This window comes from Lacerta agilis, chromosome 14 (genome assembly GCF_009819535.1).
Source record: "Lacerta agilis isolate rLacAgi1 chromosome 14, rLacAgi1.pri, whole genome shotgun sequence".
Classification (NCBI taxonomy): Eukaryota; Metazoa; Chordata; class Lepidosauria; order Squamata; family Lacertidae; genus Lacerta; species Lacerta agilis.
In genome coordinates this window covers 38,897,006-38,909,848 of record NC_046325.1, presented here as the reverse complement: position 1 = coordinate 38,909,848, position 12,843 = coordinate 38,897,006, and the positions used below count along the sequence as shown (strand labels likewise).

Genomic DNA, 12,843 nt, shown 5'->3' with positions numbered 1-12,843 from the left:
CACCCCATCGTGGGGATTCGAACTACTGACCTTCCGATCGGCCAGCCCTAGGCTCTGTGGTTTAGACCACAGCGCATATATAAGTTATATATATATATAACTTAACTGAGGTTCTTACCCCCCGCCAAAAAAAATAAATCCTGGATACGCCCATGCTTGAAGTTTAAAGACGATGCACCAGAAGAGGGTTGGATTAGATGACCCACAGGGTCCCATTTAAGAGGAGTATGTTGTGCAGCAGTTATTAATCATGGACAGAAGAGTATGCCTAGCTAATTTTGTTTGGCTGGTTGGCAACCCTGATGTAGGTCACTGGGGTTGGAGGTAGGGGAGTCAGGATTCTGTAACTGTCACAGCTGTGTGGGTGGCTTTCCCCATCATCATTGCAATCCCATGGTGGGAAAAGCTGCAGGCAATGGTTTTCTATCGATCGAGCTACCCAAAAGAGCAAGATGCAGAACTCAGAGGTTAAGGCGCTTTAGGGTAACTAATCTACTCCAAATGATATGGAGTGTTTGCTTTCTAAATAGTAATCTGAGTACAGACATTGCATTCAGCCTCACTCTGGGCAGGCCAGTTTCTTTCTTACCCTCCTGAATGTCTGAATTATTCAGAATGAATGGAAAGGTGTCAACGTGACAAGGATTGAAGACAGCTTACTAGGCATTTTGTTTGTCAATTAATGACAGGTTCATTTAGGAGAGCAAGCAGGGTTTTTTCCTTCCAGCCTACAGCTGCAATGAATAGTGGAAACCCCAAAGCAATCATTTTTTAAGTGGGGGGGGGGGTTAGCATTGATTCTGTGTAGCACTATCTTTCCAAGTATATATATATATTAAAAATGACTTCGAACCTTTTCATTTCACAGCACATCTAGGGTGTTAAAGGGGCTTCTGATGGGACCTGTTTTGTGGAACAAACACATCTGAAATACGGTGGCCACAAACAGGGGTATGCATCAGGAATCGATTGACTAACAGAGGCAGATGGCTGGTTGGTTGCCAGACTCCTACAGTTGCTATAAAGACCGATTGGTTTCACACCATACATTTGACCTGCTACTTGAATCTTGCACTGTAGCTGTTTCATGTTTTTAGTATTTTAAAATAAATATAAGAAAAATTAAACAGCTATTTGAATTTGACCTGCCATTTGAATTTGGATGGGGGATTTTAAAGAACTTGTTCCTCCTTGACAGTATGTTTTATGTTCCCCTCATAAAAACTAGTTTTCTCCTTAGGTGTTTCCTGACTATTGAGACCAGTTTTAAACTGCCTTCTCTGCTGGCTTGATGTTTTACTGTATTGATATACTTCACTGTATTTCAGAGCTACTGATGGTGATCTTTCAGAATTATTGGAGAATGGGTCAGATGCCAGGAGACTGGTGGTGAGTAAATGCTGGTCCCATTTTTTAAAAATGAGTGGTGGGGGCTGATCATGTGAAAAGAATCCAGAAGCTAATGCAGTCTATGCTTGTGAAAACACTATACCTTTAATGTACATTCAAAACACATCGTTTCCCTCCAAGAATCCTGGGCATTGTTGTTTACCCACCAGTTACAATTCCTAGCAACCTGTAACTAACTATAGCGTCTATAATTATTTGGGGAAATAATGTCCTTCAAATGTGCTCTAAAGGTACAGCGTATACATGATATGAGTTCCATTCTTCTTCTTTGGCAATCACCTGTAACCAAGTAAGATTGTCTTCCATGAACACGGTCTACCAGTGAGCCCGTAAGTGACTGTGGAGGCCAATCCTGCATCCACACATCCTTCCACAGTGGAAACTGTGAGGAAACCATCTACACTGACTAGTTCAGGGCAAGGATATATTTTTTGGGTGGGCAGAACTGAGTTATCTGCAACACAATTAGTCAGTTAAGTATTTTTATTTATTTATTTGATTTAGGGGGGCAGCTGCCCCTCCTGGCTACGCCCATGTTCTGGATGCCCCGATTTAAGGAGGAAATTGACCAACTGAAGCTTGTTAACAGGTGAGCGACTGGGACGGTGCGAGGTGCATTATGTCTGGAAAATTAAGTCTTTCCAGGGTAATGTTTATCTTGGAAAAAATGAGGAATTCCAGGGCTGTCAGGACAAAGGGCTGGCCGCTGGAGCAGACTTTCTCTGCGGCTCCAAATGGCAAAACCCTCTGCAAAGAATTGTAGAGTTGGTATCCCGAAGGTCATCTACTCCAACCCCTTGCATGTGCAGGAATCTCAGCTAGATGGCCATCTAAAAAACCTCTTACTTCAAAACCTCCAAGGAAGGGGAGAGAGCGCGCCGTCGAGTAAGGATCGCTCTGAAAGAAGCAGGATCACTCCAAATTATTTCACCGAGTCCTTAAATCTGAGGCGGTTTGCAAGGCGGGTCTCGCTAAATCCCAACCCTGCGCGCGCTTTCTTGGGTCTGTGTGCACTTGAGTATTGCGCTGACACGCAGAATGGCAGCAACTTGGGCAACTCTCGGGTTCTCCGAGCACGTCTGCAGGAACCCCATGACATATCCTCGTGAATTCCCAGCAGCAACGCGCTTCTTTTTCTCTCACCGCCCTCAGTTTCTGGGTAGTCAAAAAGCGACACGGGCTGATTTTTTTGCCGTTGTTTTTGTCCCGCGAGCGTCGCCTCAGCCCTTTCTGCAACCTCTGGAGGCGGCTAAGCGGGAGCTGGCCCGTACTGCCCATGCGCAGCTTCCGCCGCCACCGCGCAGGCGCGCCGCCGCCGCCTCCTCCTCCTCCTCCTCCCCAGGGTTGGTGGCGAGCCAAGATGGCGGCGCCCTGCGCGTTCGAGCCGTGGCTGGAGGGGCGCCTGGCGGCACTGGGTCTCGACGGGGACGTGTACGGCGGGTACATACGGGGCGTGCTACGCGAGGCCGAGTGCGACGCTGAGCGGCTGGAAGGGCTGGCGGGGGCGCTGGCGGCGGGGGAGCAGGTGAGCGTGACACCCACCGCACCGCATTGCATCAAAGTGGGGGGGGGGGAGGAACCGAGGGGGAAAGGGGGCCAAGGCGACCCGGACAGTCGCGGGTGCCACCTTTCTGTTTTGGAGCTTATTTCGCCCCTGCCTGTCTGGAAGCCAGGTTCTCCCGTGAGTCACTTCTGACGGAGGGAGCTGATCTGGATAGCGAGGGGTGGGTTCGATTTCTCCCCACAGGCCCGGCCCTGCCATGAGGGCAGCTGCCTCGGGCGCCCAGTTGTGAGGGGTGGTGGAAAGGTGCTTAGAAAAGTGCACCAGCCTAGCCCCCCATCTGGCTTTCTGCCTTCGCGTGTCTAGCATGCCAGGGAAACAACTGTTTTGGGTGACATGCACCTCCCACCCCACCAGGGTGCTGGACCCGATCTGTGTCGGTGGCACGTCTTGCCCCAGGCGCCGAAAGTTGTCTCGGTATATATGATGATGATGATAATAATAAATTTATTTATACCCCGCTCATCTGACCGGGCATCTCCAGCCACTCCTGGTGGCTCCCAACAAAATATAAAAAACACGATAAAACATCAAGAATTAAAAACTTCCCTAAACAGGGTTGCCTTCAGATGTCTTCTAAAAGTCAGATAGTTGTTTATCTCCTTGACATGTGATGGGAGGACGTTCCACAGGGTGGGTGCCACTACTGAGAAGGGCCTCTGCCTGGTTCCCTGTAGCTTCATTTCTCGCAGTGGGAACCGCCAGAAGGCCCTTGGCGCTGGACCTCAGTGTCTGGGCTGAATGGTGGAGGTGGAGAGGATCCTTCGGGTATACTGGGCCGAGGCCGTTTAGGGCTTTAAAGGTCATCACCAACACTTAATTGTGCTCGGAAACATACAGGACAGGTGTAAAATGGTCTTGGTAGCCACTCCCAGTCAGCAGTCTAGCTGCCACATTCTGGATTAATAGTAGTTTCCGGGTCACCTTCAAAGGTAGCCCCATGCAATGAGTCTTGTGTGGCGTACTGGCTAAAAAGGCTCATAGAATCATTGTACAGTTTGAAGGGGTCCCGAGGGTCATCTAGTCCAACCCTCCTGCAATGCAGAAATTTCAGCACACTGTTGCTGGTCCTGATCTAGCTTCTTGTCATGAACTTGGTTGGTATCCTTTTTAAGCCTTCCCCAACCAGCTCCCCCTCCACCCATATCTGCAATGTGGGGACAGTGCCGATCTACCTTGCAGGGTTGTCGTAAGGGTTCCAACGAGATAATAGCCCTCCCCAGGTGTTCTATTTATTCATGGGACCGTGGTGGTGAGTCCTGTCCTCTCTCTTGTTGTGTTTCCTCGGTCCCCTGTGAGTTGAAGGGTGAGGTTCTGAAACATGGAGGACCTGTCCTCATTGAGGCTCCTTGCGTAATTGGGAGGTTCCCCACTTCAGGGTTCTAAATCGCACCAAGATCTAGCCACCTACTCAGGACATGTGCAACAGATAGGCACGGCTAATGAAAAAAAGGGGGAAGTCCCTGCTCGCCCTCACACAATGCATCTCATAGGACCAGGTTGGTAGACTGTGAATGCCAGCCATTTTCTTTTCTCAGATAATTCTCTCCATGAGTTGTAACTCTCATCATGCTTCAGAGAGAGAGATCAAAGATCTCATCTTTTGTATTGCCACACTAGTCAAAAGTCAGTGCACCTGAAGAGTGTTTCACTCTGTGAATTAGTCTCTTCACCAAAAATGATCAAGTTCCTTAATAGCATTGGCTCCAACTGGCATGGTTCTGGGGTGGGGGGCATCCTGTTTATAGAGTACCTGCACTCAGGCATAGCATACCATACAAATATGAACATGTTACAGACATGTGATGTACAAAGTAAAAAAAAAAAGAGCAAAGTAGCTTTGAAGTGTATCAATCTCTCTTATTTATTTATTTATTAAATTTGTATACCACCCTATACCCGCAGATCTCAGGGCAGTTCACAACATAAAATTACAATATTAAAAAACCCGCAAAATACATAATAAAAACAAAAACAACTAAGCTAAACTTTTTGCTACACCTTTGTTAAATTCTGGTAGGGCTATGACGGCTTTGAGAAAAAAATTGGCCAGGGGGCAGGTCCAGGTTTGGCATTCCAAGCCTCCCAAGTTGGCCCTTATTGTGCCTTTGCGATGGACAAGCCTTTCTCTTCCACTGACCAGCATCTTTTCTTTTAATCAGGATGAAGATGTACTACAAGAAGTTTGCAGAGAAATTGTTGAAAGGTGGTCAAAGGCCCAAAATGACGGGAGTGATGAAAAGAAAGAAGGTATTTCACATTCCTTTTGGCATCACTGGAGTGGTTGCTGGATGTTTTCTGCATGGCTTTCAACTTATTTGACCAAAACTTTAAAAGTCTTTTCTCCCATTCCTGCCCTTACCCTATTTGTTATTTCCTATTTCCCCCCCCCCCCCCTTGATCTGTCAGGCATCTGTTCCCTAGAACAATAACAGAAGCTTTTTAGAAAAACTGTTTTCACTCTGCAGATGAGGATCTCTTGCACACACTGTCTTGTCAGGAGGTCTTGTTCCGCACAATGTAGGAATTGGGCCTTTAGTGTTGTGGCATCTGCCCTTTGGAATTTCCTCCCCTTGGATATTAAACAAGCACCGTATCTGTTGGCTTTTCGGCGCCTACTGAAGCCCTTCCTCTATCCAACAAGCCTTTTAAATTAAGATCTTTCTCAGTCTGCACCTTTATTGGAATTGTTTATAATAATTTTTAAAAATGCTTTATTGTTTGTCTGCCTGGGCTCCTTTGCACGGAAGGGCAGGATAAATAAAACAAATAAGTAAAATTAAATAAATCTGAAGAGCAATTACAGATTAAAGGAAAAAATTACCCCCTATTGCATATTGCGTGCATTTCCTATAGAGAATATATATTCTCACACACACACATAATTTATTTATTGGCGGCACTCATATACCACTCCATAACACTGTTGTCTGGGCAGCTTGCAGTAAAAACAGTGTATATATAAAATATTAAAGCATAAATTAAAAACTATAGCAGTACAACAAAGCCAATAGTACATGAGACCTACAAGATTATAAACAATAGATTTAATAAGGATTTTTCGGCCTTCTGTGAATAAATGGCAGAAAGGTTTATTAGTTATCGAGAGGTTAATAGGGTTATCTGTTTGATGAAAGTTTGATATTTTTCCATAGGTCTGGCTATAACAGAACATTGGTTTTTGCCTTCGAAAATACAAAAGATGTATGTTACAGAAAGCAGATGCTGGTACTGCAAAGCAGCAACAGGAGACTTGAGCCACTTGTGGTGGGAAAATATTTAACATTACTGGAGAATTATTACACAGATAACAGGAGAATGCTAGGAACTTACGCAATATACAGTCCTGTGATATGTTTGCTTAATTAGGTAAAATAGTGTAATGTGCTGCCTGATCAATGGGCTCCTCTTTTCATCTACAAGCTAAGGAAATATAAAGATGGTATTGATTTCACATGTGTAAAATGACAAATTTAAACTCTAATCTTTGTTATATATTATGAATGCTTGTATGTACAACACTTGGGTATAAATACATATGGATGTAATGATGGTTACATATTTTTAAAAATCAAAATCTTTTAAGAGTAGTAGGAATGTGCCCAGTGTTCTTAAAATGACTTGGGTCTGACCTCCATCTTTCATGATTTCTATGTTCAGCTCAAAGCAGCATTTTGTGCTGCCCTCCATGCGTCATCAGAGCTTGAATATCTTCTGGAAGTGATGCAAGATTTAAAAAACGCATTTGGGCAAGCAATTTGGGATGAGTTTGGCAAGAAGTTATTTTAGGGGTCTGCTTAAAATACCGAACTGTTTTGATGTTGATTCCAAACGTTACTCGCCTTGTGCTCAAAATAGCACATGAAAACTGGCCACAAGCTGTTCCTTTCCAGTATCTTGGCTATGCTGTAACTACAGAACATAAGCCCCCAAGGGTGAGATTCAAATAGGACTCAGTTCGCCTATGTACATTTCCGAGCACAATTCAAAGTGTTGGTGCTGACTTTTAAAACCCTAAACGGCCTCGGCCCAGTATACCTGAAGGAGTGGCTCCATCCCCATCGTTCTGCCCAGACCCTGAGATCCAGCTCCGAGGGCTGTGACAAGTGAGGTTACAGGGAACCAGGCAGAGGGCCTTCTCGATAGTGGCATCCGCCCTGTGGAGCGCCCTCCCATCAGCTGTCAAGGAAATAAACAATTATCTGACTTTTACAAGACATCTGAAGGCAACCCTGTTTAGGGAAGTTCTTAATGTTTGATGTTTTATCATGTTTTTAATATTCTGTTGGGAGCCGCCCAGAGTGGCTGGGGAAACCCAGCCAGATAGGGGAGGGCATAAATATTATTATTATTAAAGATTAAAGGGTGGTCATGGACTTCTCTTTCTTTACCCTTGCTTTGTCCCCTTTCCTTGCCAGATGAGATCCAAGCTATTGCAAACATAATTGAAAAGCAGGCACAAATCGTGGTGAAGCCCAAAGAGGTCGCCAAGGAAGAAACACTACAGAAGGCTGCCCTCCTGGCACAGTATGCTGAGGTGACAGATGAAGAGGAATATCCTTTGTGCTGCAAGTTCCCAAATCATGTTGAATCTACTTTGTGGCTGGCTGATCCAGTAACTCAGGGGCTGTAGTCCGTGGGTTCCTTCCCCCTCCATCATCATCATCATCATCATCATTATTATTATTATTATTGTTGTTGTTCAGTCGTTCAGTCGTGTCCGACTCTTCGTGACCCCATGGACCAGAGCACGCCAGGCACACCTATCCTTCACTGCCTCTCGCAGTTTGGCCAATTTATTATTATTATTATAAATATAATATATAATAATATTTTATTTATTTTGTATACTTCCCTATGCCTGCAGGTCTCAGGGAGGTCACAACATAAAATCACAATGTAAAAACACAGAATACATACACACACACACACACACACAACCCCAACCCAATAAACCTCCCCCTCCCCAACACATTTTAAAAGAGCATTGGTTGTCTGTCAGCCAAATGTCTGTATGAAGAGGAATGTTTTGCCTGGCGCCTAAAGGTGTTTAATGAAGGTGCCAGCGGAACCTCCCTAGGGAGAGCATTCCACAGACACGGAGTGACTGCAGAAATGGCCCATTCTTTTGTTGCCATCCTCTGGACCTCGTGAAGGAGGTGCACGAAGAAGGGCCTCAAAAGATGATCTTGGGGTCCCGGTTCCTATGGAGAGAGGCCCTTGAAGTATTTATAGCCTGCTCTGTCCAATGAACTTCATTTACAGTATACAGTAGGAACCTTGGTTCTCGAAGGGCTTAGTTGACGAACAAATCTGCTCCCAAACGCCAAAAACCTGGAAATAAGTGTTCTGGTTTTCAGGATCCGAACGTCCAATGCGGCTGTCGGCTATTGTTTCCGGGTTGCTTGTGCCAATCGGAAGCCGCACCTTGGTTTTCAAACATTTCAGGAGTCGAACAGACTTCCGAAATGGATTAAGTTCAAGAACAAAGGTTCCACTGTACATGCATATTTATAGTAAAGTTCTCTGCCTTGGAGTGTAAGAACATTCACTGTGGGTCAGTGTGTGTATTATGGATTAATGAGGGGTAATAAGAGATCTGAAACTGTCCCTTAAATCAAAACAGATTTCAACAACGGCAGTCCATCAGATGGAAAATAGGTTTTTATTTCTTTGAAGTATGCTACCATTACATTGGCAGCCTGTGATTGTCACATATCCAACTGGTGCGGACTGGTCAGGCAAACTAACAGAAAAAAATTGCTTTGAGATGCTGGGATGAGTGCAAGTACAGATGGCTTTCAAAACAGACGAGACACAATCATGAAGGCAGGTTTATTGTTGCCTATGTGCTGCGACGGCTAGGAATCTGATGTGTCAGCTTCTGGGAAGAAGCAGAGGTTTGATATCTCCATCTTGCCATACTCATTGATAGGATGGATAATCTACAAGCAAATGTCTTCAGAATATTCTGGCAATGGGGAATCCTATTTCAGTATCCTGTACGGCTTCACAGTCCTTTTTGGGGGGGTTGTGGTCCTGTTGTGTCATCACTAGAACATCCCTCCCACCACAGCATTCCTTATCACCCAAATCCTAATTAGTGACCAAATGCCCTTAACTCGGTGCACTGAAGCAGATGGCGCAGAAGATCCTGGGGCAGCAGCAGTGACGGTCAGTTCCGAAAAATGTATCCTTACAAATAGGGTATTCTAAGGCCACAATATTATTAGTAATGTGAAATGGGGAATGTTGACTTATTTGAGAACAAAAGTGAGGTAGTAATTGGCAGGGGATACTGTGTCTGGGGGTAGCAATTTTATATAGTACAGAATCTCTGGAAGGAAATATTGAAAAGGCAAGGATGAAATAATCTTACTGGTTTGCAAGCTGTAGATAGTGAATTACGGAGTTGTTTTATATCTGCTGTTACAGGAAAAAATCTGCCAATAGTCGGATACTGGTCCAGCTTGGTTTCATGTATTTCTTGTAAGCTAAATTGGTTGGGTTACTGTAGCTCATACAACAAATATTACAGGTAGAAGAAGAAGAAGAAGAAGAAGAAGAGGAGTTTGGATTTGATATCCCGCTTTTCACTACCCGAAGGAGTCTCAAAGCGGCTAACATTCTCCTTTCCCTTCCAGTGAGAGCCAGTGTGGTGTAGTGGTTAAGAGTGGTAGACTCGTAATCTGGAACCGGGTTTGTGTCTCCGCTCCTCCACATGCAGCTGCTGGGTGACCTTGGGCTAGTCACACTTCTCTGAAGTCTCTCAGCCCCACTCACCTCACAGAGTGTTTGTTGTGGGGGAGGAAGGGAAAGGAGAATGTTAGCCGCTTTGAGACTCCTTTGGGTAGTGAAAAGCGGGATATCAAATCCAAACTCCTCCTCCCCCACAACAAACACTCTGTGAGGTGAGTGGGGCTGAGAGACTTCAGAGAAGTGTGACTAGCCCAACGTCATCCAGCAGCTGCATGTGGAAGAGCGGAGACACGAACCCGGTTCCCCAGATTACGAGTCTACCACTCCTAACCACTACACCACACTGGCTCTCAATTTATAATTTATATAGCACTTCCTAATTTGCAAGCTGCTATGTAGTCAAAGTGCAAGTAGATAAATAGGTACCGCTCCGGCAGGAAGGTAAACGGCGTTTCCGTGCACTGCTCTGGTTCGCCAGAAGTGGCTTAGTCATGCTGGCCACATGACCCAGAAGCTGTACGCCGGCTCCCTCTGCCAATAAAGCGAGATGAGTGCTGCAACCCCAGAGTCGTCCGTGACTGGACCTAATGGTCAGGGGTCCCTTTACCTTATATAGTTTTCATTGTATTACCTTTCAATACAAGTGAGGTTGGTTGAGATAAAGTCAATGCCAATCAAGGGTATAGGTCAGGAAAATGTGGGAGTTGAATGCAGGGATCCCAGGCTCTAAATCATTGGTTGGTAAACTAAGGCCTGGGGGCCGGATTCAGCCCAATTGCCTTCTGGATCCAGCCCACGGATGGTCCAGGAATCACCGCATGGATCAGCGTGGGGATTCTGACCATTCCCCTCACACACACACACGACGGCGGCGCCTCCTTCCTCCTGGCTTCTCCCTGCCCTGCCTAGAGGAGGAAGGGGGCTGGGCTTTGTTGAGCCGCGGTTGGCTGAGTGCCAGTTTAAGCAGCCCCTCTCTGGAGCCAGACCTTTTACGACGCTCATTGTCCCCCTGCCGCCGCCAGCCCCTGCTGCTCGCAAGGCACAGGTAAGCAGCCACGGGAGTTCATCCGGTGCTGTGGAGAAGGGAGAAGAGAGTTGGTGGGGGATTTCCCCCCCCCCAAATATATTCCAGCCGCCCACAATGTCTATGGGACAGGTGTCCTGTGGAAAAAGTTTGCTGACCCCTGCTCTAAATCTTTCCATTAACCGGGTCTGGTCAGTTGTCTTGATGTGCCAGTTGTCGGAAGAATGATGCTGTTGTAATCAACTCAGAATTCACTCTGTGTGTCGAGTTCCTTGTTCTCCTCAACTCCCTGTCAGCTCTGTTCAGAAACACAAACCTGGAAGCCGTTATGAATGCCCGGAAGCTGGAAAGAGAGCATCTGCGGGATGAGTCACATCGGAAGAAGGAGCAAGACAAACTCCAGCGGGAGAAGGACAAGTTGGCTAAGCAAGAACGTAAGGAGAAAGAGAAGAAGAGAACACAGAAAGGCGAGAGGAAGCGGTAGCGTGGAACAACAGACGGACTTTTCTCTTTTCTCTCCTCCCTCCCCTCTGTCTGTTATATTGCACAGCATGCACACAGACCCAGAGTGCTCAGAGGAAGGAATCCTTTCAAACACTTTGGTGTGTGTTGGCTTTCAAAGCTGCAAATCTGTCCTAGGCAAGGACTGTGGGGAGGGGTGAAGGGAGTCCTCTGAAGCACTGGAAAAAAAACTACACACACACATATTTTGTTGTCCAATTTGTTGGGCTCAGTGGTCGTGGCCAACATCTGTAACCAAAGAACTGTGTGGTGACTGCCTTCCCTCTCCCCTTGTCACTTTCTATTTTTATTAACTACATATGGGGAAACTATGGTTGAGGGAAATATTTGGAAACCCCTTTATATATTCTCTCTAGCCAAAGGTTGCTTTTGGTTGGTGGAACTGTGAATGAAACCCAGTTTCCTACATATGTAAGCCAGGGAGAGGCAACACCCTTTATGAAGTTGAATTAAGAGCCTAGTGCAGCACCCGTAATCTTCTGCAGCCAAGTGTTATCTAATTTTTGTTTCTTTTTCTCATTTGGGGCTGGGCTAGTAAATCTCTGTAAACTTCAACAAGGTTGTATTATTGCCATCTAAGTAAAGTTCTGTGAATTTTATTAGCGTGCGACGTTTGAATTCTTAGCTCTTTGTCATGTACTGCATTTGTAGCAGTGAAGCCTCTTGACTAGCTGAGCTGGAATGGAGGGATATAGGGACCAAAGCTGTTTGTAACAAAATGCTCACAGCCCAGAGTCTGTGAGAAAGGATAGTTTGCCAGGGTTAAAATTCCCAGTGAAAGGGAGAACTGTGTGGATCCAATCACAGGTGTTTCGTTGCGCCAGAAGCAGTTTAGTCTGGCTGGCCACATGACCCGGAAAGCTGTCTGCGGACAAACGCCGGCTCCCTCGGCCTGAAAGTGAGATGAGCGCCACACCCCATAGTCACCTTTGACTGGACTTAACCGTCCAGGGGTCCTTTACCTTTACCTTACTCTCAGAAGATACAAAGGGCCAGAGTATCCAGATTAGGGCTGGGCAATATTTGGTTTTCAACATTGCGAAATATCACAATGTCTGAAATAAGGATGGAGCTACAGAGAGGCATTGGCTGGCTTCAGTTTTTCTCCCACATGGTGATTTTTGCATAGCATGTGCACACACCACGATTCGCAATATATTGCCAGGCTAAAAACAATGAAACTGTTATCATGATATGGACTTCAAAATAGTTTTGGACAATATATCAAGATATTGCCCAGTCCTAGTCCGGATGCCAATGGCAGAACAAGCAGGAGAATGAGTCTGGGTCAAGGATATATGACTAAGTTTAAAATGGAGGATCTTAGTGGTGCTGCTTCCATTTCCATCATAAAGAGGAAGAATCTGCCTCATTCAGATTTAAGTTCTTATCAGGCCAGTCTTTTTTTCTTTGAGAACTCTGTGGAAGAATTCTGAAACTGCTGGGGGGGGGGAGGTGTTTTTTTTTTTTTTTGCAGGATCTAGGAAGGGACCTGGGATTTTCAGTGAAGGAAAAGGAGGAACTTCTGCCATCAGACTTGCGAAAACAGGTTCCTGAGCTAAACCCTGGCAAAATGTAGCCCTGGGTGGGAACGAAAAAGAGAGAACTTGGCTGTTCGGACGGGACG

General features: G+C 45.7%; 1 protein-coding gene across 1 annotated transcript; it reads left to right on the top strand.

Moving 5' to 3' along the window:
• The first annotated feature begins 2,736 nt into the window (after positions 1–2,736).
• On the top strand, positions 2,737–11,815 carry CCDC43 (coiled-coil domain containing 43). Its single transcript, XM_033169897.1, has 5 exons — positions 2,737–2,935; positions 5,134–5,221; positions 7,390–7,525; positions 9,103–9,161; positions 10,991–11,815. Exons 1-5 carry the CDS (start codon positions 2,771–2,773, stop codon positions 11,176–11,178), a joined length of 636 nt encoding a protein of 211 aa, XP_033025788.1. The 5' UTR covers positions 2,737–2,770; the 3' UTR covers positions 11,179–11,815.
• Positions 11,816–12,843: the final 1,028 nt, after the last annotated feature.